Source organism: Nomia melanderi, chromosome 1 (genome assembly GCF_051020985.1).
Source record: "Nomia melanderi isolate GNS246 chromosome 1, iyNomMela1, whole genome shotgun sequence".
NCBI lineage: Eukaryota > Metazoa > Arthropoda > Insecta > Hymenoptera > Halictidae > Nomia > Nomia melanderi.
This window is the reverse complement of record NC_134999.1, coordinates 27,446,732-27,474,557: the sequence shown is the minus strand read 5'-3', so window position 1 is coordinate 27,474,557 and position 27,826 is coordinate 27,446,732. Positions and strand designations below refer to the sequence as shown.

The following is a 27,826-nucleotide window of genomic DNA, read 5'->3' as shown; positions in this document are numbered from 1 at the left end:
CTTCTCCAAATTTACTCTGTGTCTAGGATGGCTGCCATTGTTCTCAGCTGATTTCAGAACGCAGCTGTTCCAAATCCACTGCTTCTACAATATAGTTTACACTCCCATTTACCTGTCTTCAATGGAAATACGTTCAAGATGGCGTCGCTCATTGACAGCTATGAGCAACAATACGCTGTTTTGACAGCTGACATTACTGCAAAAATTGGTAGAATAAGTACACAAAGCGACAGTAAGTACAACGAAAGTAGGACTGTAGAATTCGTTCTTCTTTATGCCACCGATTATTATTTTTAAGGCCAATGTCAGCCTTCTAGCATTATTAAACAACAATAATCGATACACGTGACGTAATTTACAGGTGAGAAAAGAGCCTTCGTTCAAGATGTGGATAGGCAAATCGAGGAAGCTCAAGAGCTGGTAAGTGAAAAGATATGTTTTAGTTTTCCTGTTTTTATGTAGTTTGAACAAACAAGTATTTTTAATGATTATATACTAACAAGTTACTTATATTCGAGGGTTAGAAAGAAACTTTTTCAATTACTTAATTGTCACGTTTATAAAAAATGAATTACTCGTATAGTAACACTTCTTTTCATTTAACTACCACTGTAATAATCTTATAACATATAAAAGACTTCAGATGTAACATTCTATTTGCAATTTGATCATATGCATTTAGGTCTTCATGTCAGGTTGATTAATGTCATTTGTTATTTAAATGAGTTTAAAAAACCAGTTGTATACATCATTTTAATAGTGCCACTTATGTTTTTACACAGTTTATGTAAAGAATATCATTGCACATTAAAGAGAAGTTAGATGTCAAATAGATACTTTGCTATGTTTAAACTTTAGCTGGAGCAAATGGACTTGGAGGTTCGGGAGGTGAACAGTGCATCTCGTGACCGATTACGTGGTCAAGTAAAAAGTCATAGAGCAGAACTAAAACGATTGACTCAAGAATTTCAATTGGCTAAAAAGCCAAAAGAAGATATTATTGAAATAAGCAGGGAAGATTCTTGGGATAGCAGTATCACGGAAGATCAGAAGAAAAGATTGTTAGATAGTTCGGAACGAATAGAACGAAGTGGGAGGACATTACAGAATGGTTATCGAATGGTACTAGAAACGGAAGAAATTGGTTCTCAAGTGTTGATGGAATTACATAACCAAAGGGAAACAATTCAAAGGGGAAGAGGAAGGGTAAGTTATTGATTTTAATTTAATAATTTTACTATGTTTTTTATGAAGGTGAAATTATTATTATATTATATTTAAGTATTAATTGTTATTACATTTTTCATTGTTTTAGTTGCGTGAAACAGATGCAGAGCTAGGACGAGGTTCCCGGTTACTGTCTGGAATGATATTTAGAAACCTTCAGCAAAGAATTATCTTAGCGGGGGTTGCTTTGACGCTTATAATCGTTGGTTGCGTTGTCGTATACTATAGCTTTAAATCTAAAAGCTAAGGTTGCAAGTAGCGTGATTTCTTGGTCGCAATGAGGCTCAAAAGCCGTATTTATTATCAGTGAGTTTTAAATATTATCTTGAATGCAGTATGTGATGGTCATTATGAAATTATAATTTCGAAGGATGTCGTACCACGTCCTTTTATTAAACTTTTTTATTCGTTTATTTCACAATTGAAACAGTCTGCGCTTCTGAACATTTAGCATCATTTTTATATGAGTTTTACATTAATTTCTTATTAAGAGACGCTTAAAATTGATCGATAATTATGTGATCGCCAAACAGGAGGAAATAATTGTAATGTATCAGTAATAATAAAAAAAAAACCTCCTGTCTAGTTATAATGTTATAAGTAAATGTTCTAAAGGTTTACAAATATTCAAAATCATATTCACGATATTCTAGTTACCTACATTGCAATTTATTTACTACGTGAAATTTGCAAATCGACAAACGTTAAGTTTATTTCGATCATTAACGTTCGAGTATCTTACTTCGTACTAAATCCAGGATCCGACATGATTAATGTTATCGATAAAAATATACATCTATAGTTAGGCAATAATCCGTATCAAAATAAAAAGATAAGAGTCGGAGAAGATTTAGCTAGACGTGAAAAGTATCGGGGGATGATTATAGTTAAGGGTAAATCAGACGCGCCTAATAATAACTCATTTTTATTACTTATAATATTGTCAAATTACCTTAGTAGCCTAAAACGGTGCTTTCTTTTTTCTTGCGTTGCTATGCAATCGTGAAAATGATATAATAAAAGTTAACGCGGAATAACGAACGTATTCGATGACGGAAGTGACTTCAGTGGACGCGACACAAAGGCATTTCGATCCTTCCTGTCTTCGCTGCTCCCGGTGCTAATGAAAACAAATCAAAATGAATGTTCAGTCTGGTCAGTCCAAATGTCGGTAGAGATCCTCTATCTGTGGTTTGAAGTAGTCTTTCAACTGGGGTCGCTTTGTTTTCAATGTTGGTGTGAGGAGGCCATTTTGCACGGAGAACGGATCCGGATGTAAATAAATATCTTTGACCTGACAGTAAAGGAAACGGAATTAGAAGTGTCATTTCACTTTCAGTTCAAATTACAGTAATTCCAGCATTTCCGAATAAGTCGCATGTTTTCAAATATTCTCGTTATTTCAAGGCAGCCTGACTCTTTATAATCAGCATACGTTTAATTTTTTAATTTTCTTGTGATTCTCATAACGATCAAATTCTCCAAGCATAAATTTGTTTACCTGTTCAAAGGATTTGAGGCCAGCTTCTTTTCCCCACGCGAGCATGTCATCCAGGATTAACTGTTTGATTTGCGGATTGTTGCATAATACGCTTAACGTACCCGCAATATTGTTCTCCACTGCCCAACATTTAACAACGTCTACTTCCGGCACTACTATGCCTACCACGCAAGATTTGAGGGACTCCCCGTGGACGAATACTTGGTGTACATACTGGCTGCGCATATAAATATTTTCAATCTTCTCTGGAACTATGTATTCCCCTTGCGATAACTTGAAGATGTGCTTCTTTCTATCGATTATCTTGAGCGTTCCGTTCTGCAAGAAGAAAACTCGTGTAAACGATTAACGATTAAAACGAATTGTTATATGAAATACATAAAATGTTGGAGTAGAAATAAAAACTGAAGACAGAGTATGGAAATGGTACGACGTTCTGAAGTATTGTAACAGAACAGAAGAAATGATTTAATGTTTCTTATCTTACAGGTAACCACATGCCGATGTCCCCTGTATGATGCCATCCAAATTCATCGATAGCTTCAGCGGTTTTTACAGGATCCTTGAAATATCCCATGAATACGTTAGTACCTTTCACACACACTTCACCTTGGCTCTTTCTTGCGTAGTATTCCATTTCCGGGACATCCACCAATTTAATGCAGCAACAAGCAACCGGTGGTCCTACGTGTTCCGGTACATGGTCACCCTGTGATAGTTGCAAAACCATAAATAAGATTTCATGATATTAATTAGTAAAATTCAATCAAATTCAATTATCCATTTAAAGATGGCAGATCTTCGATAGCTTTAAATGGCTGATTAACTATGGGCATGAGAGGTTGAAAATTAATTGCACATGTTATCATAACGTTCAAAAACATTTGTTACATAAATGGAATGTCCCTTTTGGGAATAGAATGTTCTCTAGTTAGTATAACAATGAATGTGAATAATGTAAGTGTATTTGTTTGATTAAATAATAGTAGAAGCCTAGTTGAATTCAAGAAATGTGTTAGTCGCAAGTATAACTTTTAGGGAAAGGAAATTACATCAGGGAGATTAAATAGTCTTTTTAATATATATTTGCAATTCAAGTTTTAATCACGTGCTCTGTTATATTTATTTTGGTAATTAATATCTAAAATACTTTTAAATATTCTTGTGTTCTTATAATTTTATTTTTGTATTAAATAATTCTCGTGGGTTCATGCAAGCATTTAAATATTCGTCACCATTAGATTTCCTCATAGACTGTTTCTTATTGAGTTAAATACTTTAAACTAGTATTATATTGTCTGATAATTTTAATCTACACTTGATTTTTTCATGGACTGTTTTGTGTTGAATTAAGTACTACACTTTAAATTAGTGACTTTATTATCTAATAATTTTAATCTACATTTGGGTGCATTCTATTTTTTAATGTAAATAAAAAGAAAATACGTTGTTGAAAATAACGCGTGATTCAATTTCGTTTGAATACTTTAAACCCTTAAACGTGTAATAATGTTGAAAAAATGCCAAACACAAATGGACAAGAAGGTTTGAAGTATAAAAATCGTAGTAAGACTATAGATTTTATATATTTATAGTACACACTATATACGCTTGACTTATATTCGATTTACTAAAAAATCGAATAATCGAATGAAACTTGAGAAAATCTGTAATAAACAATAGTCGGTTTAATTTCAGTTCCTACATTTATAAATTTAGTTTACACAAATCAATGTACACGCAAATATTTACACTGTATTTATAAAGAAAATATCTACAACAACAAAATTGCTACTATAAAGCTACCATGTACGGTTTTCAATGATATTAAAAATTATGCAAATAATCAAATAATTCTAATAATTCTATGCGTCAAAGCATTGTACCGGAAAGCATCGCTTGTGAAAGCATATGTTAAATAAATGTTTGTTTAAAATGTTTATGAATGCAATCCATTCCAAAATCAATATTTACAAACTTTATTTCCGATCTCTCATTCATTGTAATTCTTTAATAAGATATTCAAAGATAAAAAATCATTCAATGAGTTCTCTGAATGTCGTTATCGTGAATTCCTTCTACAAATAACAAGATGCGAAAACATCATTTGATTATTTAATGCAAAACAGCAATGCTCATACACGCATACACTACCAGCCAAACGTTTGGAACCACTTGCTGGCTTTTGATAAAATTATACCGCGTGACAAAGTTTCTCTTGACACACAGCTAATATTTTTAGAAACAGCTACCGAAATTTTTAGATCTCACCTTCTATAAATTAATGCAATTATTTGTAATTACTCAAATTTATTCATTTAACAAGCGCATCTATTTCCATGAATTCACAGTGTAATTCTAAATTTTCGGCTATAAGTGTACGTAACGTGCAGCAAACATGTTTAAAATTTAATTTTACAATTCTACTTTTCGTATCTATAATTCCCTATAAAATGTATTCCATTTTTAAGATAGTTGAATTCGTTTGTAAACAATTGTAACTATTCATGAATATAAAAAAAACATTTAATGATCAATTTTTATTCGGTAATTTTGAATTTTCTATGATTGTAAATTTGCTTTTACGATCAAGTTAATTCATTTAACTATCATAGCAAACTTTCGAAACGTTTATTAACAGTTCAGTTGTTCTAACTTGTGGTACTGTGTTGCAAAACGTGGAACGTTTCTAAACAGTCTCAGTCGCCTGACCAGAACACACATGTATTGTTACGATCATTGGCGACCGTGCGCGAACGATGCAACGTTTAACTGCAGTTGCATGCACGATTTACGTATTATAGTCGTACGGCTGATCGCACAATTGACGTGGCCAGCCACGTGCTTTTGGCGCGTGGTTGTAGAATTTTTCTGTTCGGCCAGCAGACACAAATATCTACGACTATTACCTATAAATATTAGCTTTTGTCGTCTAGGCACATCGATATCTGCAGATACACGACAGAAATAGTGACCATGTGTGTCACTTGATCATTAGTCAGTCCTCGATTGAAACAATCTCGTGAATGATTTCAATAAAGTAAATCGAATGCCGTTTATTTCTTTTATATACATTTGCCACATCGTTGAAAATTGTAGAAGACAATAATACATTTAACTTTTGCAATCTTGTTTTCAGTGTTTTTCGAGCCAAGTTTTTCGAGTGTTAATGCTACAATAGTTATAGATCTAAGATCGTAAGTGAAAACAATTTGTAATACGAAATAATTGAACTTAATAACGAGATCGAACTCATTAATCGGGGCGATTTAGTTATTAAACCGTCTGGGTTAGATGTTTTTTATTTGACAAACACTGTGTATGCATTGTCATTTATTTTTGGAGCGTTTATTGACCGCCCTCTTTATTAAAATACAAATAAATAGGTACCTACATGTACAGAGCGTTACTGACATGATCCCAGCCGGCCACTGGTTTAAAAGTTAAGAGGGGCAAGGGGACTCGGCCGCACGCTCCACCTTAGCTTGTGACTTGGCCACTAACAAAGACATGCCGAAACTAATTCGACCATTACTATTGGGCCGAGCGCCGCTAGTGGACGTCTCCCCTTGCCCCTCTTCTCTTTTAACCCTTTGCACTCGGAAGTTTTTCAATAGAAATATTTTAACATTTTCTAATGAGATAAAGACGATATTTTGTGAAACTAACTTGACGAGAAATACACATACAAATACACATACATTGAGGAACAAAGCTGTTTTATTTTCATATTTCTCAAATTGCTGCATTATACGGAGTATAATATTAAATATTAAATTGTATAATTTTACTGTATGAAATCAAGTGGCGAATGAGAGTCACCTCTCGAGTGCAAAGGGCTAAGCCACAGGCCGGCTGGGATCACGTCAGTAATGCACTGTAGCTATATATTTTAATATTAGAATTATTGAGTATTTATTGGGGTTAATATAAATATAATCCTTAAAGATTGTAACAATACATTTTTAAACATTTTTTCTGATATTATTTATAACATTTTAGTGAAACTATTTATTTTCAAACTCATTTCGGATATTAAGTACTTTAAAAATATCAGTAATTGCAAAATAAGAAAACTAAAACTTGTCATTTTGACGGGTACAGTAGTTTTAGTGTTAAATGGAAAAATATGTCAACACGTTCTAACTTGGTTTTCCTTTTTGCATTCTATTGTAACGTTACTTGTTCGAGTCACAATTAAAAGCAGTTGTATATAATTATATGTACCTGTATTAATATTTATAATTCAAGCGATTCTGTTCAATAACACATTATTCATTAATTCCAAAAATTCTATTTCTTTTATAAAAACCTGTCATTTTTTATTTTCTGATTCGCCTTTCAGTTTTTTATAAAGATTATTCTTTTTAACAAAGATTTCGAGACAGCAAAAATAATTTATTAATAAATACGTGTCTAATGAAATGTATATTACCGCATTTGTTTGTTATTATTCTATATGCTTGCATGGTTAATGTAATAATTCATTAATGGATTATATTGTTACGTTAAAGTATGTGTATGATATAAATTCGTATGGTATGGATCTATGTACATATAAATTAATATGATATCGATCTATATACGTATAAATCCATATAATATAAACCCATTTAATATTCAGATATAATAAACCATAAAATTCGCAGTTTATTAATAACAATAATTTCGATACATACCTGAATCGTCAGAGTAATTGGCGCACAACACTCTGTTTGACCGTATCCTTCAACGATCAAGCAACCGAGGGCACACCTCGCGAATGTGAGCACATTTCCGGCAAGAGGTGCAGAACCCACAACCATCAGTCTTAACCTTCCACCTGTCGACTCTTTGATCTTTCCAAAGGCTATTTTGTCCCAAATACTGTTGTTTCGGATGATACCCTTTTTGATCTCTGATTCTTTCGCCCGCATCCCCATGCTGAACACCATTTTCTTCATACAAGAATTCTGAAGTTCCGTTTGAACCTGTAAACATCGATCGAGACCGACAATTATCAATTCTATGTAACTATATAACCCTTCAGTAGAAAATCATGTTTTTCAGTGATAACAATTTTTATTTATTTTTATTGGACACTCCATAATATACTATATTACTTTTATTTGTAAGGCAGAGTTAGTTTTCATTGCTTCAAAACACGAAGAGATTACAACCAATTGTATACTTATTTTAGATTCCATTATTTTAGGATAGGTATAGGTGAAATAGTGAGCTTTATGCTTTTAATTATTGTTTTGATAACAAATGCAATCATTAGAAATTGAACAGATTTTATCAACCTATATATTTTATTATTTTATTCTTGTGATGCCTTGTCAATTTACGTAATTCAATTGATACTGCTATTAACTTTTCTATTCTTTTTACATATTAATTAGGACTGTTTGGGCTTAAGCAAAAATTAAATTGCAATTATATTACATACAAAAGTATCATGTGGCTATCAAAAACCTATAGTAAACAAAATTTTAAATGTCAGTCAGTCAACCAATCAATATTCCGAGAAAATCGATCTTTCTTTTCATCTTCGTTTATTCATTCATTATCTACTTTATTGATTCTAGCTGCAAACATTCACGTACATACATACACCTTTATTACGTGTACATTTGTAATATTAGTAACCTTCTTCCAGTCCTTAACCCCTTACTTTACAATAACGTGCGAGACTCGTGGTGAACATTTCCAATAAAATTTAACAAACATAAATATTACTCAATTCCCTTGAATTCAAATTAAATATTATTCTTCTGTTATCAATTATTATATTGTAGGGCAGTCGTAGACATAGAATGTGCATAGAACTTTTCTCTTTTCTCAATAAATTATTACTGACAAAGTTGTTGTGTCTGTCACAGTTAAAAAATAAATCATAGGGCAAGAGGCTAAAAGAAGTCACAGCAAAAGTTAATCTCGATTTGTGTCGAAAAATACCCTAGTGCCTGGTCAAGGTCAAATAGGTCTGAACAAGCGAAAAATAGTTAAATCAATAACTCATATAGAAACCGTTAAAAATGGATTTGTGCGATTTTGAGATTCACGACTTCAATTGTATATTTAATTGAGTTGACCAGTTCAAATTAGATCTATGATTGATCAGAGAACATTGCCAAATCTGCGGATATATGTCGGTCTGTTTGAGGAATCAGTTGATGAGTTAAACGCTTACAAGTTCCACGGAAGGAAAACTCGACCACGTGCACATCTGGAGTTAATGGATGACACGGTATTCAACTGGAATCAACTCCGACGGTTTTGAAACCAGAGAAATTTCCTTGGGCCGCCGCTTTGATCTATTTGGAATGCTTATTCGGTCACGAGGAAAATTGGTTTTGCACGTGATCCTGCCGTTTGGCCGAGATCTATTTTCGTCCGTGCATTGTTTCGTTCGAGAATTAGATTAACATCATGGATTTTGTGGAACGGCCACCTTGAATGAGATTTACAGTTTGTTGTTGTAGACACGAGCAATTACGGAATTTCTCTGACACCCTTTGGGAATAAATTTACATTTCGTGAGATTAATAGTGGTAATGGATCTTGATTTATTTGTAAAACGCTGTTGGTAATGGGATTTGGCATGAGGATCATTTTTAAGTACGGATACGTGTATAAGTTTAATCACGTGTGATTTATAAAAATTTTCGTTATCAAAACCTGCATAAAAGATTTTGTTGGAAATGAATGTAAATTTCAATGTAGTTATTTATTGTATTATATATCTATATCTATACTTTTAGGAAAGTTATAATATTTTGTGTATAAATGTATATTCAAATTTTAACTTTAATTGTAGTTCAAGATTGTTAAGGTTTCATATTTTTGTATGAAACAAATATAGAAATGTATTAAATTATAACAAAGCGTTTTCCTTATTAACACTGTCAGTTTGAATGAAAATATGAATCCTAGATATTTATTTACATAGAAAATATTAAACAGTAAATTTATCAATACAAAAGTCTCGAAGTCTATAACTGTAAAATCTTTACACGTGAATCAAATTGCAAGAATATATTGACTCATCATCAGCTGTTACACTACCATCTCAATGACGATGTGCTCGTTTATGGCCATAGACAAAATCATGCCACGAGGTAATTTTAGCAGGTATTTATGAGTAGTATATCCAGGAAGAGAATCGAGTCACATTTTTTCACAGAAATCACTTGTTACACATTCCACAACTTTAAAATTAGAAATACGAGATACTACTTCGTTACACTTTAAATTAATGAAATAAAGTTTACTTTTCAAATATCTAGTTCTTTATTATTTCTAACAAAAATATAATATAAAATCAATATATAAATTAAAGTTTAGTTTTTCCTAAGAAATGTAGTTATAAATAAAATAAAAGAATATGAATGCTTTCCATAAATGATTGTGATACTTAAACTTTGTTTATTCACGTATGTTTAATGTTTTCTTTAAATAATTATCTTTATAATTATTAAATAAACAAATTATTTTATAATTATCAAATAATTATTCGTTGTTAGTCTCTTTTCATAAGCGATTTCAAATCCTTTAATATATTGTACGAAAAAAAGGGTTAAGAGGAACATGGAAACATGTAACACGATAAATATAATACGTGGACTTGCTGCACACACAATGCACGCATTCCATTCATCGGGAATTCAGGGTTACGCTCGCGAGGATTTCGCATTCACTTGTTTTATCGTATTTGTTTTGTATCTCCGATTTACGTTTGCCAGAGCACCAGATTGTGTACACTTAATCTCAATTCCAGAGACCATTTAAAGCATAAAGTAAAATGTGATTATTGAGTTGATGCAAAAGTTATGACGTTTTTTCGTAAGAAATAAAAAGAAGAGTTCTCAATTGTTCACTGGTTAAACTAAAACTAAGTATAAAATGAAGAAAGAAATATCCTTTATACACTTGATGCTTACTCCGTATCTACGTTTACTCTAAAGGTTAAAGATTGATAATAGACAAGTAATATTTCATTTATACAAAAAATAAATAAATAACATTTAGATTTGTCAAATTCGATAGAAAATTTTCATCGCGAATCTGACTCTATATTATAGGAAAAGGGGTTGACATATCCGGTAGTCACTTTTGACACGTTTGTGGTAACGCTATAATTTATCTACAAATAACAAAATTTAATTTAACACTATTTTTACCGACCGTGTTAAAAAATACAATTTAATGTAAAACTATTTTTTAGTTTTCATCATTTATCTTTTATTGACTTTTCGACTTTTTGGATAATGATTATGAAGTTAATTTAGCGCCATATGCTTTTCTGTGCCTCCTTCTATTGTACATATAAACTTAGAAAATAATTTACAGGAGAAGAGGTTACAGAATTCTGAAAACTAAGAATTATGCAGGAATACAATATTTTTATAATATTTTTGAATAATGTTGGAATGAAAGTTTAAAAAATTATTGTTGTACTCAGAAGTGGCAATGAAAATGTGGAACATATTCTGCGTACATAGAAACGTTAGTGATTGAGTTCTGTTTACACATCCGATTGCTTTCGCTAATGCAGCTGTCCATCAGATGCACCGTCATCACGGTCAAACAGCGGACGGTCCATCAAATTAGTTTGGGCAAACGAAGTGAAACGAGTTACGTTAGACGTTGCATGACTTTCAAGAAATTCGATTCTTAATAGATTGCTCGGCGTAAATTACTTAACACCTGCAACCTTGCGCTCTGTCGCGTGGTCGAGCGCAAAAATATCTTACTACCCGACGATACCTTCGAGGTAAAATTTACATCGCACAAAGTTGAATTCGAACATTTCTGTGAAACGTAACTTTTTATCAATCATTTAGCATGGTTGTTTTTACAGTTTTATGATTTTGTGTTTTATTTGCACCTATGTATAAATGCATTACACATTTCACAGAGAAAATTTTTTTAACGTAATGGAAATATACCTTTTGTTTAACATAGAATTTAACAACAAATATTATTGAAGTTATTATATTCCAAGTATGAATGAATCCTGAATCGTTAATTTTTATTTTAATTGTACTTAATTTTACCTTTCGATATTATCTTAACATTGCAATTCATCAGATGGAATCTTTCCTATCAGATGTCTGTATTACCTGTATTTTGAATCACAGTTCTCAAAAACCAAACTTCATTATTCATTAAAACAATAATTATCAGTATTCTTCAGCTGAGAATCTTATATTAGTTAGAGTAACATTTACTTCTTAGGTTACTGAAATACTCTAGCTAATGACTTGGCGAACAGCTTTTTCATCAATTATGTTTCAGAAAGAACTTCTTCTTTTATGTATTTTTAAATCGAACTAAAAAGCTTCCTTATCATACCAACAAAAATCATTTTATTCTCCAAAAACTATTCTTTTTCTTAACATTTGTTTGCACATAGAAAGGATCAACATCAGTTTCCTGGCACCAGTCTTGGTTAAGAGACAGCGGTTATTTATGCAGTTTTAACGCCAAAAAATTTTCAAAATGTAGAGCATTTATAATTCTTTTATCACAGACAAATGTTCAGTTAGCAGACGAAATCTTCGCTTTACGCTGCGTTCATAAAAAAAATCTTTGAAGCTTAAATTTTGCACAAGAATCTGCAGGTTTCAAATAATACGTTAACACTTTATCCACTGCTCCTGATGATTGAGACGGCTATTCATTAGTTAACAATATGGTTTTCGCTAATCAGTAGGAGTGTATATTTTTACTTGCTAAACTCTGTAACTTTAAAATCAAAATGCAAGGAAATCTTGTTATGTCGTTGTGTTTTCTTTTGTTTTAAAGCAGAGTATTTTTAATAGACAATACATTGATAAGCATCTGTAATCGAAAAGCCGATCAATAATTTTACGTAGAAGCTATCCCATGTCACCAATTATTATTTCGTAATTAAATATAAAAGGGAGACGATCTAAATAAACTTCAATATACTTTATTTGTACATAATGAATTGAAATGTAATTTTCGATGTATCTTTGATATAACTTTGAATGTTTTCTTTTATTCTATATTGTCCTGTGTTTCAAAAATTGAAGTGGCTAATGCAAGTGTAAACACGAATTAACTCGTGATCGGTTAACAATGCGTTAATAAGCTTACGGTGGATAAGGTGTTAAGATTGGAACCATCGACAAATTACACCTACCTCCACAGAAGCAGTATCAGTACGAACATAAAAGGAGGACAAACCTACTCATCCATCTATTACAACAAAACCTTAAAGTCCTAAAACAATCAATTTTCCTACTTTCATACAAACAATCTAAAAAATTCTTCATTTTAGCGGAAACATTTCCACTGTTCGAACCTTATATAATATTTCGTCGTTCTCGAACGTGCCTAACACTAGAACTACCAAGCAATTAAAATCACTTATTTAGGAAGTATTAACTATAGAAAGTAATATACTACCAGTTAAAAGAGTATATTTCTTAAGATACGAATCACGTCTTACCATTGTATCTATATACAAAAGTATACTTCAGAATATCTCACAAAATCATTTTCATGATTTCAATAATTGAATACACGAATTTCAAAACGGCACGAGTCAACCAACTAACATCTCGAGAAAATCAATCTTTCTTCTCATCTTCATTCATTTATTATCTATTTCATTGAATCTCGCTACAAGTATTAGCTACCCATTCAGCTTCATTACATTTGTAATACCATTAACTTTCATCTACCGCTATAAAAATATCACAGCAAAAATGAATCTCGATTTGTATCGAAAAAGACGCTAATGCCTGATCAAGGTTAAATAGGTCTGGTTAAACAAGAAAAACAGTTTAATCGGTAACTCACATAGAAAACGTTAAAAAGTGGACTCGTGCTCTTTCGGGATTCACGACAAACGAAGTGGAACTATTTATGTTAGACGTTACACGATTTTCAAGAAATTCGATTCTTGACAGATTGCTCGGCGTAACTGACTTAACACGTTCGTTACCAGCGCTTATTTCGGCGACGGTCTCTTCAGTTATACTATTTTCTTCAATCCAATAAATCTTCAAAACAAAATATTAGAAAAATGAAACTGAAACAAGTCATTAAGTTCCTACATATAATGTCGTAGTTTATAATTTCTAATAATAATATCTATGGGATTAATATCATTTTCATTATGTAAAATATAGGATTACGGCCGTCGCAAATATGAGACGCTGGTAGCGAACGTGTTAACACCCGATTATTCAATTGTAAAACAGAAATGTTCAGATAGGTAATTTAGAGTTATCTGGTAGTCTAATGTTAAGGAAAGTACTCTGATCTCTGTGCGAGAATATTCGCGTGCACCAGGTGGTCGGAAAGATCAGAATACATAGCTGGGGGTGTGGGGAGGGCGATTGGGAAACTCCTCAGCTGAGTTTCACAAGCCAGCCTGCACTCACCTTGTCGTACATCCGATTCAAGAGCCTCGGTACTGCTGGCATCACGGTAGGCCTCAAGGCTTTCATATCCTCGGCTAATGTTTTGATGTCACCGCTGTAAAAGCCCACGGACCCGCCCACCATGTACATGCCGTTCTCGCAACACCGTTCCAACATGTGTGCCAGAGGTAAGAAGCTGATCATCGTGTCCTTGTACGAGGGCTTGTGCTCGCCTAACTGCAACAGCACCGCGCACACGCCGGCCATCACGTTCTGGTGGGTCAGCATCACGCCCTTCGGGTTCCCGGTGGTGCCGGAAGTGTAGCATATTGTGCACAGGTCGTTCACGTTCGGCGGCAGCTCGGGGTGGTTCTTCTGCGCGCCCAGACGCTCCACGTCCTCGAACCTTACCAGCTCGACGCCGCGGTTCTTCGCCCTCTGGATCGTTGCTGGACGTACCTCTCTTATCACCACTAGCTTTCTTAGGCATCTGAATGAATACGATAGTGGACAGTAATTTTAATCGTGAGTAATATTCACTGTTGTGTTAGGTGACCGAGTAAATATTGTAACGAAGAATAATTTTAGTTATGATTAATATGTACCAGGTTTCGTAGGCATCTGAATGAACGCAATAGTGGACAGTCATTTTAATTGTGTGCAGTATTCACTGTTGCATTAGGTATCTGGATGAATATTGTAATGAGAAACAATTTTAATTGCAATTAATATCTGCTATTTTTTTAGGCATCTGAGTAAATGTAATAATAAAGAATAATTTTAGTTGCGATTAATATCTACCAATTTTCTTAGGCATTTGAATGAATAGAGTAACAGAGACTATTTTTAATTATGGTTAATATGATTTTTTGTTAGGTTTCGTGAAAATAGAAATTAAAGTAGGTGTGTTCACTGTTTTGAGTTAAATGAGAATATTAAATAACGCTAGGAAAAGTTTATTTTGAATTTTAATAATTGGTAACTGATCCTTTAAAAATAGCTCGTTTTTCTTTTCATTATAATAAATGTACAAACATTTGGTAGAAGTTGATTCTATAGATTTTCCCAGATCAAATAACACATATTTTTGTAATGTTATGAACATGTACATTCTTTCAGTTTATTTTAAAAATTGAGGATCTGCAGCGAATGTTGATTACATCATGTGACGGGCAAGGTATTTTTCACAAGAAAATTTTCAGACTTTCTTTTCAGTTGAGAAAATAAAATTATTCCGTGAGACGCCAACCACTGTCAGTGATTCTCAATGTCAACGATCATTTAAACTTCTTCACAGTGTAACGTATTCGTCTCATGTGTGGGCAAGTGCATCAGCTTGTTTCAAGGTTGTACTTATGTTTACAAATTAATTCACGACAAAAATAATAAATTGAATAACAGTACTACCGTGTTTTATTTACGGGTGAACGTACAGATTCGCTTCACGCGCGAAAATAGATAGCATATTTTTACCCTCCGTCCAGCAGATTGTTTATTTTTACATTCTAGAGAAATGGAGTCGATGATGTGGTTCAACGAAACGAAAGAGTTAAGATATTAATCTTTCGACTTGTTAAACCCATTTAACAAGCCTTACGAACATAAACAATGTGCGTACTTCGACAGGAAATTTATCCTTTCAGACATTACAGTTATTTATTCACATTTTTCCATTTCTTAATACATCAATCACGTAACGTAACAATTTTTTTCTTTCGTATCTACATCTCTGAGAAACTTCAAGTTAATTTTTTACACTTTTTCGTGCTTAATTAACACCTTAGAAATCTTTTATAATAACAGAATGATTAAGTTTCATGATAGAACTTTGTCACGTGTATAAATTAATTTTTTTAAATTAATGTTCTTTTTGAATTCGGTGTCTCTGTTTACGTTCCGATCATGTGCTTCAAGAGATTGTTATTTGTTGATCATTTTCAAATATTGCGTAACTATAATCTCGAAGTAGAATTTCGGTAGAAATGCGTTGTAATGTTTGGAATGTGAACAGATACTTTCCGACTTTTACGTTACACCGACAATAAAAAGTCAAGCTATTTCGGTGGAACGCTTCAGGACATTGCACGGGAGTATTTAAATTTGTCTCGAATACCACGTGAGAATTGTACGCCGTATAGGTGACGACGTACAGAAAAGTATATACATATGTATAGATGCATTTGTGGCATTCTGCCACAATAACATACCACGCATCACGATTCTAAATGATTAAGATTGTAAATTTGCGATATCATCCGTTGGAAGATATATTGGAATTCTTTGCTGTGTATATTTATTTTGATCTACAACCAGTGGACTTCCTGGTCCACGATTTAATTCAATTTAATTTAATAGTATTCGGTTATGGTACTGCTATTCTCAAAATCCATGTAAAATATGCAAGCATTTGAATTGCTATACACATGTACCTTTTGTTGCGTTTAATAAACTTGATCAGCAAAGTAACTGTCATTTCCTTATTTCGATAGTTTAAAAATATGCAATGATTATGATTTAATAGTTTGTAATAATATAAATATATTATACCAATTTTTATTCTAGTATTGTGACATTTCAGGTTTCTATACAAAAAAGACACCACGCATCAAAATCATAGGATAAAAAACGTAATTAAAACATCTTAAGAAATCAATTTCATTGGACCATTGATCAACTTGCTCTATTAAGTAAACTAAATAAATCAAAATTACTTTAATAATAATTCCAAAGACTGAAAACCAGAAGAAATCACCTTAAACGAAAGTTTACAAGAACAATTGGTACTTATTCAAACTTCAAAAATTTATTCCTACTGCAGAGGTAAGCAAACGTTTATTCCATTAAATAAAAAGATCAAGCTTAAAGGCAACCGTCTAAAAACACTTAAGGGTACTTGGACAACCGTCTAAACACAAACTACAACCACAACCGTTGTCATTAACTTTAATTGAACAGATTCGATTAAAAATTTTGTTTCATAACAGCAACAAAGGTATTTATTGATTTGCAAGTATCCCCAGTTAAAGATTTACTAAATGTCAAAAGAAAAAGATAAACGAAATAAATGGTAATGCGTTGCAAAGGGAAAAGTGAGAGATTTCTCTATTCGGTTGGCTAACAATAAGCGTTAACCTGTTAACTCTGGCATTTAGTTTCAAAGGTCTCCCGTTTTGCGCGCAATGAAATAAAAATGTGAAGTGTGTAGTCGTTAAACGCAGGACGAATGTACCTAGCGTATATTTTAATACCAAAACTACCGAGCAGTTAGAGTGACTTATTACTAATTTTTTATAAACATTAGAACGATACGTGTCTTGAGATTCGAAGGGGTTCCTAGTCTTGTATCTGTACGAATACACAAATTCAAATTCATTTCAAATCTTTTACAAACATGCTTTCATAACGTAAATACTTGTATAATCAAAATTTTGGAGTGGTCCAATTTAACCCGTCCGGTAGTTTTAGCGTTAATGAAAAATCAAAGCAAAACAAAGAAGAACTATATGTTTATCTGAAAAACTAAATAATTCATCGTTCAGGGAATTAGTATCGTTTCAATCTTCAAGATGACGTGTACATTCGCCAAACGCAGTTAACGGGTTAACATACCTTGGCGCTTTGTCGAGGATCAAGTTGCACTTCTTATCATTCTCACAGACGACCAGGTTGATCTCGGCCTGATTGATGATGAAGGCGCAGGCGTCGGGACCCAATGTGTCGTACAGGGGCACGACCACGAGGGAATATGTGTAACAGGCTTGTTCGGTGAGGATCCATTCGGGGCAATTTTGACTGTAGAGACCTATGAGAGTGTGAGAACCCGGCGAGAGACCCAGCGATACCAGTCCTGAGCCAAAATTCTTCGCTCTGAGCAGAGTCTCGTTGTAATGAAGCCATTGGTACGGTTTGTTGAGTCCATCTCGCCAGCCGAGACACGGCCCATTGTCTGCACGTTAAAAATTCAAAATGAGTCTCACTAGCTAGCTATTGTAGAGCTGTCAAATTGTACAGTAGGGAGGTGACTTATTGTTTAGCGGAACCGCACAGGGACAAGAGGCGTCTTTCTAGCTGACAGTTATATATTTTTCATTGGCTACGTGTATCCGTATTCCGTCTGCTTATTCCATGTCTACGTTTACTCTAAAGGTTAACGATTGATAATAGAGAAGTAATATTCAATTTATATTTAAAAATAAATAAATAACACTTAGATTTGTCAAATTCAGTTAAAAAATTTCGTCACGAGTCTGACACAATATTGACAGCTTTTGAAATGTTAACTTAAAATTATTTTCTAAGTTTAGTCGCATATTCTGAATTGACTTTTCGACTTTCCCAATAAAGATTATCTAATTAACTATAGGAAATGTCTAAAATTCAATTGAGGAGAAATGAGTAAATTAAGAAAATAGTTTACAAATACCAAACATAAATATTAGCCATAGCCATCAAGTGATTTCCTAATAATACATTTTCCCTTATTCTTAGGTATTTCTAATGCTAATTTAACTCTGCTGTGTTTTTCAGGTCTATTTGACTTAATCACTTTTTCATTTTTTTGGAGCTAATTTGTTTGTTTCACCTTTTACAGTGCATTCGCGTTCTCATAAAGCCACACGGCGCTTGTAAATGGGGAAATTGTGCAAGAAAATTTTAGTTAGGCTATGGATTTTTATTTTTTTGATAATACAACAAATACAAAATTATATAAAATATAAAATTAACTCTTATATGATCTTCATATTATTAAAAAAGTAAAAATGTACAGTCTAATTATAATTTTCTTATGGTTCTTCTTACAGTTTTTATTCCCCCAGCTTTCTTCTCGAATACGGCGATTTTGATAAATTATATATTTTTTGACGAACTGTAAATTAAAGCTCAAAGTGTTGTAATAGAGTAGATTTGAAAGTATTACTTGCAATATTATACACTTTTGAGTAAAAAAATGCATTAATATTGATACCAGTTACTGATGTAAAGAAAACGTAAGTTCTAAAAATTTGTCGCTAAAAATTCACAAGTTAAAAATTTATATTGTGCATAGAAAATGATTAAGAACGCACTATTTAAGTAAATGAAAATCTTCCTTTCCCTCATTTTTAAATAACATCGAAATTAGTAGTTCACAGAAAGTGAATATAATACAGGAATAATCTTTTATTTCAACCAATATGTCACAAATAATATTGATTTTTGTTAAATCGAGTTAGAAATCTGTATTGCGAGTCTCGTTACTCATTATATGGCAAGGGGTTAAATATTCCGGGTGCTATAAAAGAGGAGAGTGCTCGAAAAGTGAAGCAAAACTCGCCCCGGGTTATGGCCACTTATGATAGCGAACTATATAAGTCGCTGTGCATAATTGTGGAGGGTGATTCACCCCGCTTCGGGGCTATTAACCATTTTAAATGTCTGAATGCCTGCATTGAAATTGGAGACCTTTATTTTACGAGTAAAGTACACATGTGTTTTCTTACATGTTAACCCTTCACTGATATAATATTATTAAATATTCCTATACAATAATACTATATTGTTAAATAATGAGTTACAAAACCTTAATTCACAATTAATTAGAAATTAATTGAGAGGTTAATAATATTAATTAATTTTAGTAGGTAAGGTATTATTAATGGATACTCCTACCAATAATAATATATTGCTAAGTAATGAATTACAAAACCCTAATTCACACTTAATTAGGTATTACTTAGATTGTAAATTTTGCATACTTGAAACGGTGATCAATAAAAAGATATTAACAATTCAAGTCCAATTAATTTCACGTGTCACAGCTTTTTCCAAAATTGAAATTCTCACAGAAAATTTCATTCGCATTTTTTCAATTCAATCTCAATTTCGTTCTCACTTTTCATGTCTTCAGCTTCATTTTCACTTTCAAAACCATGATCTGCAATTCAGATCAGCATCTCAGGGTCCACCGTTTCGGTTAGCCAAAACTTACCGAAAGCGAGTTCAACCGATACTAGCATGAACTGACACTAATTTAGACTGACGAACATATTCACTAATTTGTTCCCGTTGCCAACAATGTGTAAGGATAAGTGTTCTACAGGGTGATAAAGAAACCGACTCACGAAAGGGGAATACAATCACACAAAGGAGAAATGCAGAAAGTAAGTTACTTGTTCTAACTGAAACTGAAGTTATTTAAATTATTGAAAATATTAATTCTCCGACAGTTTTTAAAATTCTTTTCCTCTATTTTCTAAATACTTTTATTACTTTGCATACATATCTTCTTCGTTACGAAGCTACCTACGCTAAACGAACATTATTGTCATCTTATATTTTCTTAGATACATCTTACTAATATACTCAAATAATTCATTAAGAATACCCAACTCGTTCATCTTTTAGTGACCATTTCTTTCTCGTTGATTTCTTCATTGGAAAAATAAATTAACCACATAGGTGCTCTACGTTTGGCTTTAGCCCTTTATATCTCAATATCCACCGTCTAACAGTGTTAACCCCTTGCGCTATAATATCGTATCAGACTCGTGGTGAAGATTTCAAATAAAATTTAACAAATATAAATATCACTTAATTATTCTAAGTCTGAATTGAATATTATTTTTCTGTTACTAATTGTAATGTTTCTGAGTAGACATAGAATAAACATAGAGTAAGTATAGAATTGTCCTCTTTTTCTAATGAATTATGAACAATAAAATATCTCCGTTCAGCTCAATTGGGAAAGAAATCATAGGGCAAGGGGTTAACAGTTGGCGCTACTGTCGATTAAATTCGGTTTCAGCGAATTCTGGCCTATTAATGCAGTGTTAGCGTCTGGAATGTAATCTTAAGAAGAAGAGCCAGTGGATTTTGAGGTGGAACGAAACGCATACTTGTCAAAAGCTCGCGATTCTCGGGTGTCCAGGAATGTTAATTGTCAGCAGACGTGGGACCTGCCAACTCTCAGAATCACGGGAAATCGACCGATGCGTAACAGCAACAAATCCAAGGCAGAGTTCCCGGAAGTGTAGGAAGATGTTGGAAAATGACGCTGCGTAGGTATCAAAGGGATGAATGATACTTTATGATCGTGATTACGTAGTATAATTGTTTGATGATTTAAGCACACGCTGCGAAGCCCACTAACGTCTCCTTTGAAAATGGTGATCCACGTTTCCGTTATATGACAGTTTGTTTGAAATTCTAATTTACGTACTCTTGAATAAACACTGTAGCTCTTGGTGGCCTAATCTAACGGGATTCAATTGAAAATTGAATTTTCTGAATATAATCTTTGCGTGAAAAGCTGTGGCTGTGGGAAAATATTTGCTTTGGCCTATTATATAGTACCGATATTTATTGACCGCTCATCGACTTTCCGATTCATCTTATAATTACCATATTTTATGTAAGTTTGTGAACTGTGGAATCTTGTGTATTTTAAGAATCAAAAGTTGGGTAAGAAATTGACATTTTTATAAATATACACAAACTATTTTCTTGGTGTATAAATATAACTATGCTATTTAATCACGTGAAATTATGGAATAATTTGAACATGATAGAGAATATTTATTATATTCAAGGGAGTGAGTCATTTTAGTTTGTTGACCATTACCTGCGTCGTTGACAAAAGTCCGATAGAGAACAAAACAAACAATAAATAACAGAAGAACAATATACTTGCAAATAAAATGATATAGTGTCTATTAGAACATAGATGTATAAAATATGTGACATATTATACCTACCATTCATTGCAATTTTATTAACGCGTCTGTACGTCACTCTATCTACTTATTACGATAGTTGCTGGCAGTGGCACGGTGTTACTTTTTATCGTCAATTTTATTGCTTGCTAACTATTAATCCGAAATGAGTTAGTGCTTAAAGAGAGGCATTTAAGACCGTTTCCATGATTTTCAAGTATTAGCATAAATAAAAGCTACTATCTGTTAACAGCTTAGGAACCTCATAAACTTGCACATCTAATTTTCTCAAATGTAATCGAGTAATTCATTCATACGTCATAAGTGAATTTTAAAATTTTAATTTTCACGACCAAAGTAAAAATTTTAAATACAGATTCTTGGTGTCATATTATGTGAAATGTTCTTATTCGTCATTATATGCAAAATATTTAGAATTATGTGCTGCGCATAAAAGAGAGAAAAAAAAGAGAGTGTCCTGAACGTGTTAATATTTCAAAATCCGTTTCTACTCTTTCATACTACATCTTGAGCCCCTGCTCTTTCATAAACGCTCGTTTGGATTGTGTACATTCTCCCCGAGAAGATGAAGGGGAAGCTTCAAGGGATCTGCAACCCTGAGCTATATTCGATTGCATACTAGACTATGCATCTTGTGCGTTTATAGCATACGAACGAGGAAATTTAATGGAATATAATATATATTCAACACATGATGAAGTTACATGTGTACAATATGAATTTTTGTTTATTTCTGTTTTTGTATATTGCTCTAGAACTTTATCTTTAATGGAGAATTAATTACCTTTTACTTAAAATAATAATAAACGAATAAAAACATTTGTTTGTCAAATATTTCATTATTTCAGATAATACTGCTGAATGATAATCGACAACTGTTTCGTCGAAGTATGTAATGATTAAACTCGATAAAAAACATCAAATGAGAAACCTTATTTTTTGAAAAAAATTAACTAAGGCGATGGAACTAAATAAATGAATTAAATAAAAATCATATTTAAAATTATATTTGTAATGTCTAGTCTTGCTATCCACAACATACACACTGTTTATATTGTCTGCCAAAGTTGAGGATCACGTGTATATTTTAAGCTAACGTGCAAACTTCTAAAAAAATAATAAACTGAACATTTTTAATCCGTATTTAATGTGCCTACTAAAGGCAAAGGATAGTGAATTATATTAGTGTTTTGTTTTATTTTCATAAAATATGGCTATTGGAATGGTTCCAAACTTTCGTATAATGGAGTATAGATAAAATTTTAATAAACTTCATCATCCTTGTCATTAATTACTTTCTAAGAAAACAGTTCACAATATATTATTAATAATTCATCACATCCAATATATCTTTAATCCCTTGTTTTAAATCTTTCAATGAAACTCTCAAAAATGATGCAATTCTCGAAGATTTCTCAGCAGACAAACGAAGTATACACAAAGAAAATCACTAACTTTACCGTTTCAAATTATCAGCAATCTGTTCGTCACACGAAAAAATGGGTTGTTAAGTCTGTACACTCAAGAGGCTTGTTTCAGTCGCCATTTGATTTGAGCCAACCAAATTATAATATTAAATTTTATCAAATTAATTTTGTTTATAATATTAATTTTATAATATTAAAACTATAAAATAAATTCAATATAAAATTTTATATAATGTATCAACACATGGAACATCGAAATAAAATAGTTCTACCCCTCAATTTATGCAAAATGTTTCTTTATGTTGGTCGTAAAAAATATCACTGATATATCATCAGAAAATAATGAATATTTGTTAAGAAAAATATTCTCGATTACAAAGGATTTTGTTATCAAACGACATATTTAAAATATTTTCAAACTCATGGAAAAAAACGTAAACAAAATTCCTAATGCTAGAGGTTAACCCCTTGATCTACAATATCACTCGTGACGAAAATGTTAAATTGAATTTGAGAAATCTAAGCGTCATTTATTTTTTACAAGTATAAATTAAATATTACTTTTCTATTACCAGTCGTTAACCTTCTAGAGTAAACATAAACATAGAACAAGCATCAAGATTGTTTCTGTTCCTAATAAGTGGTTAACGATAAAGTAGGTATATCGAGCATAGTTAAGAAATAAATCATAAGGCACGGGGTTAAGAAGTTCGAACCATCCGCCTCGTCCCTGACTACGACAGGTGTCTAGCGGTCATATGGGTCTGAGCGTGGGCTCGTCTTAGGTTAAAAATACGCGAAATCCGCGCGAACGAAACGAAACGACACGAAACGTCGCGGTGTCGCGAGTGCTCGAATCGGCGGAATCGCCGATAAATCACCGAGCACAGGGCGGGTGAACGCGAGAAATCCTCGGGGCCGATTAGTTGTCGGCGATACGCGCAGCGTGTTTGTCATGCGAACGTGACCGTAGGCAGCCACTTGCCAAACGGTCCATTACTACGGTTGGTCCCGAGAGCTGCCGCTCGTTTATTTAAAACACTAGCCACGCTTATTCCGTAGCTTCGCCGCGAACTGCATCTCTGATCCGAAGAAAACTTACTGGACTCCTTAGCACCCCTGCGGAAGCCATCGTAGAGGGTCCTGGTGTCTTCGTGAATGTAGCTGGCGAACTTTCCCTCCTTGCTGTCCTTGTAAAACCTCGACACCCTGATCAGGTCGGTGCCCTGGAAAACGTTTTGCACACGTGAAATCCACTTATCTCTCTGTATCCCTCGATTACGTAATCGGCATGCCAAGTGCAGGGTGCTAAGTATTTATAGGAACTATCGCGCGCGGAATCGGGGATCAGCGAAGTTCAAAGGGCGCTGCAGTGCGATCGTCCCGTTGGGACACTTCGTCTAACGGAGAAGGAATGGGGAACCGATATCGCTACCCAGCTGCTCCCGTGTCCGGCAGTGCGCGACGTTTCAATCTCCTCGTCGGCTGCCAAGTCGCTCTTGTGCAACAAGTCTAGCCACCCACACAACTCCGTTCAGAGTGGCGAACCCACTTCAAGCGGAAGATTTCGTCGGAACGGTTTTCGTATGATCTTAATGCAGCGCGATTCGATTTCTCATCGAAGAGGGAACAGTTAGCTAGGACCTGATGTCCTAAGATCGATCAACGTCTTAATGGATCGAGTTTTTAGGGACACGTTCCTGACGAGGATGGCGATTACAGAGTCTAAAAGGTGTACAAGTAAATGTCGGTGAAGAATCACCGTTGACACTCCACCTTGACTGTATCAGACTGGTCTTTGAGGTCGATCGGTGGTCGAATGGGTGGTGGTGCGAAACAACTCGACGACATATCTCGGACCGTCAGCGAACGATGCACAGAGGAAGCCCGTAACAGCGTCCACGGGCCGACTGAACGAACCGTTCACCTTAAGACGATTTTGTCCGCGGGACACGTTTCAATTATGGACGAGACCGGGCCCGCACGGCCGCGTCACTTCGACTTCTCTTCGCGAGAGACTTCGACTTCGGATTACTTTTGTCTGTCAGAGATGTGGTACTAAAAGGCACTGATGCTGGTGCTGCTGCTGCTGCTGCTCCACCGAGAGGAGCGGCTGCTATCAGCAGCTCACACATAAGACTAGCTCCGTTCGTCCATCCTCTACGACGATCTTCGACTATATTTAAATATAGTGGTCCGAGCTGGTGGTGCGAGCGTCGTCCTCGACAGCTACCGAACTTGTTGGATGATCGCCAGCCGCGAAAAAAATCGATCAACATCGGGCTTTGACATCGACCGTGATACACGGGTGGGATCGTTGTTGGATGCTCCTTGGATGGAGTTGGTTGCGGTAGGAATGAAAGTTTTGAAAAGTGAATGATAGTTTTGATAGGTAACGGTAACGGAAGTTCTGACGTGGCTAGTTGGAGAGGGTTCAGTGCTGGGTTAATGTTTTTATGGATCGATGTGTTTGGGCGCGTTGCTCGTTCAGGTGAGTTATAACGCTAATCCGATATTATTGCGAAACATGATGTGTTAGTATGTTTTGAACAGTTTTATGGGAAACGTCTTTCATATTGATTCGACCTATGATAATTGTAATATATGTTAATATATGAGAAATGAATATTGTATTGATGAATTGGGATTATGTTAAACTAATATTAATATGAAATATCGTGAAATTAAATTTTAATGAGCTAGGTGCTTCGGTAAGTGATCATTTTGTCACTAAAAAAGAATTATAAACTATTGTTAATTATTATTGTAATGACATTAAAATAATTTAGATTCCTCGTTTTCCTTCAAATTAATATTCAATGTTGATAATAATATATATATATATATATATATATTGTGTTATTAAATTTCTAATTATTTTTTAAATAGAACAAAAATGTGATTATAAAAATTAAAATTGACTTTTTGAGAATACTGCAATGTTTTTAGATTTATCATTGCTATTTTTAATAGATTGATAAAGTAGTTGCGTGTCATTTTTGTAAATATTCTTTAAAACAATATTTATAAATAAGTAAAGTTACTAAAGAGCAAGCAGATTCCTCTATGGATATTTAGAATGTAAATATGTATTCACTAATTTCTTTACAATGCACCACAAATGCTAGTCCATAATTAATGCAGTGGGAGTCAAGGTGTTTGCTCACCGGAAGTAATATGGACTGAGCATCGAGAGGCCACAGTGGTTTTTCCGGTTTTGGTCTTGATGCGAAGTAAGCCGCAATTCCGGTCACTACGAGAACACCCGCAGCACCGCTTAGATAAGGCAGGTAGTCTTCGAACTGAGACTGAAACACTTCATACCAGCCACATCGTTATTAACGTAACAATGCTCGTGTTTTAAGGAAGAAGAAATATACATACTTAACCAGCGAACAGACAACGCTACTTTCGATTTCTCAAAAAAAGAACGTCGAAACTTTTGCATCAAACTTTTGCATCAAAATAAAATTAGGGAACAGAGTTGTTGATCTAAATTTTAGTTTAATATAATGTCAACTTTAAATTACCTTGTAACATCTTCACGCGATCTTATATAAATAACACTCTTCGTTTTATAGATATTGCTGTTTTCATTGATTCAATGACGTCCGACCATATATCGAAATACCATGCGAGAGTAATTATAACATATTATACACATAAATAATACAATTTCGAAAAATATTAAATAACTTTAATGATAAATCGACATTATTGAACGAAATTATTTTTACGACTTCGCCAAAGATGCGAATAAAAATCAAATATTAATTCTTTGCATTTTTATTTAACAGAATAAAAAAGACAATTTCTCCAAAAAAATATTCGTCAAATTATTATTTCGAAACTTCCTACTCCATTCTCACATTTCAAAATATAAAATATTCAAATACACGACACACTTCGAACAAAAATTCCCAATTCTCCATTTTCGATTTTACCAAAATTACCATACCCAAGAAGAAACAAAAAAAAATCGAAAAAACAGCAAACAAGAAGAATCTTAATAACTCAAAAGACTTTATAATTCAAAGGTATTCCCACTTTTCCATGTCTTACATAACGTAAAAAGATTTTTGAAAAAGACGAACTCGAAACCGTAAAATTAGAAGCTTCGCGCTTTAAAATCAGCTCAATTTCAGAACGATCAAGTTATCCGTTAATCAGATATCAGTTAAAATCGGTACAATCTTGTTTTAAAGTTACAGCAATTTAGAATACTGACAATTTTTCTTGTGACGTACAAATAACTTGCAGCCACTATACACGAGTCTCTCTGAAGAAAGAAAAAAGCAAACTATGGCCAAGGCGCGTGGCGAAGGGCGGTCTGCACGAATCATGCGTCAGACTGCTGGGAACCACGGCGCGTTCTATCAAATTAAAGTCCCACGTGAAACCCGACGCCTCTACGCGGCGTGTCGTACTCACTGTTAAACTGATTTGCCCGGTCGTCGCGCGATCCTCCTGGCAGACTGACTGATAGGATTCGCCACCCTGCGCGAAGTGGCAGAAAAAAAGGTTGTCGCGGCCGGCCAGCGCCAGGCGAAGGAAACTAGGGTCAGATGCACGGCATAA

At 33.7% G+C, this 27,826-nt stretch overlaps 2 protein-coding genes and 1 long non-coding RNA gene across 5 annotated transcripts; 2 read left to right on the top strand and 1 right to left on the bottom strand.

Annotated features, from left to right (window-relative positions):
• Nucleotides 1–26: 26 nt before the first annotated feature.
• Vti1a (Vesicle transport through interaction with t-SNAREs 1a) lies at nucleotides 27–4,188 on the top strand. The gene is made up of 5 exons (XM_031980167.2): nucleotides 27–232; nucleotides 362–420; nucleotides 859–1,206; nucleotides 1,316–1,533; nucleotides 3,218–4,188. The coding sequence occupies exons 1-4, from the start codon at nucleotides 139–141 to the stop codon at nucleotides 1,472–1,474; spliced, it is 660 nt and encodes a 219-aa protein (XP_031836027.1). The 5' UTR covers nucleotides 27–138; the 3' UTR covers nucleotides 1,475–1,533; nucleotides 3,218–4,188.
• Nucleotides 1,600–27,826, bottom strand: LOC116428492 (long-chain-fatty-acid--CoA ligase 1). 3 transcript variants are annotated; one of them, XM_031980163.2, is made up of 9 exons: nucleotides 27,680–27,826; nucleotides 26,416–26,564; nucleotides 24,351–24,474; nucleotides 17,719–18,055; nucleotides 14,131–14,599; nucleotides 7,408–7,698; nucleotides 3,216–3,437; nucleotides 2,729–3,046; nucleotides 1,600–2,521 (listed from the first exon to the last, which is right to left on the bottom strand). In XM_031980163.2, coding segments are annotated over exons 1-9 (2,049 nt in total). In that variant the 5' UTR covers nucleotides 27,681–27,826; the 3' UTR covers nucleotides 1,600–2,383. The 3 variants fall into 3 exon arrangements, with proteins under 3 accessions (XP_031836023.1, XP_076230095.1, XP_031836024.1); XM_076373980.1 differs by lacking the exon at nucleotides 27,680–27,826 and adding an exon at nucleotides 26,779–26,803; XM_031980164.2 differs by lacking the exons at nucleotides 26,416–26,564; nucleotides 27,680–27,826 and adding an exon at nucleotides 25,025–25,365.
• Nucleotides 25,531–26,804, top strand: LOC143175307 (uncharacterized). Its single transcript, XR_013000105.1, has 3 exons — nucleotides 25,531–25,739; nucleotides 26,393–26,538; nucleotides 26,618–26,804. It is a non-coding gene; the product is annotated as an uncharacterized LOC143175307 (long non-coding RNA).

What these genes read in the sequence shown, in the direction of transcription:
- Vti1a (XM_031980167.2), top strand. Translation starts at nt 139, where the DNA reads ATGGCGTCGCTCATTGACAGCTATGAGCAACAATACGCTGTTTTGACA. An exon ending in AATAAGTACACAAAGCGACA is followed by an intron (nt 233 to 361) that starts GTAAGTACAACG and finishes CGTAATTTACAG; the next exon opens with GTGAGAAAAGAGCCTTCGTT. An exon ending in TTCAAAGGGGAAGAGGAAGG is followed by an intron (nt 1,207 to 1,315) that starts GTAAGTTATTGA and finishes TCATTGTTTTAG; the next exon opens with TTGCGTGAAACAGATGCAGA.
- LOC116428492 (XM_076373980.1), bottom strand. An exon ending in CAGGGGTGCTAAGGAGTCCA is followed by an intron (nt 18,056 to 24,350) that starts GTAAGTTTTCTT and finishes TTTAACGTGCAG; the next exon opens with ACAATGGGCCGTGTCTCGGC. An exon ending in TGAATCGGATGTACGACAAG is followed by an intron (nt 7,699 to 14,130) that starts GTGAGTGCAGGC and finishes CGATGTTTACAG; the next exon opens with GTTCAAACGGAACTTCAGAA.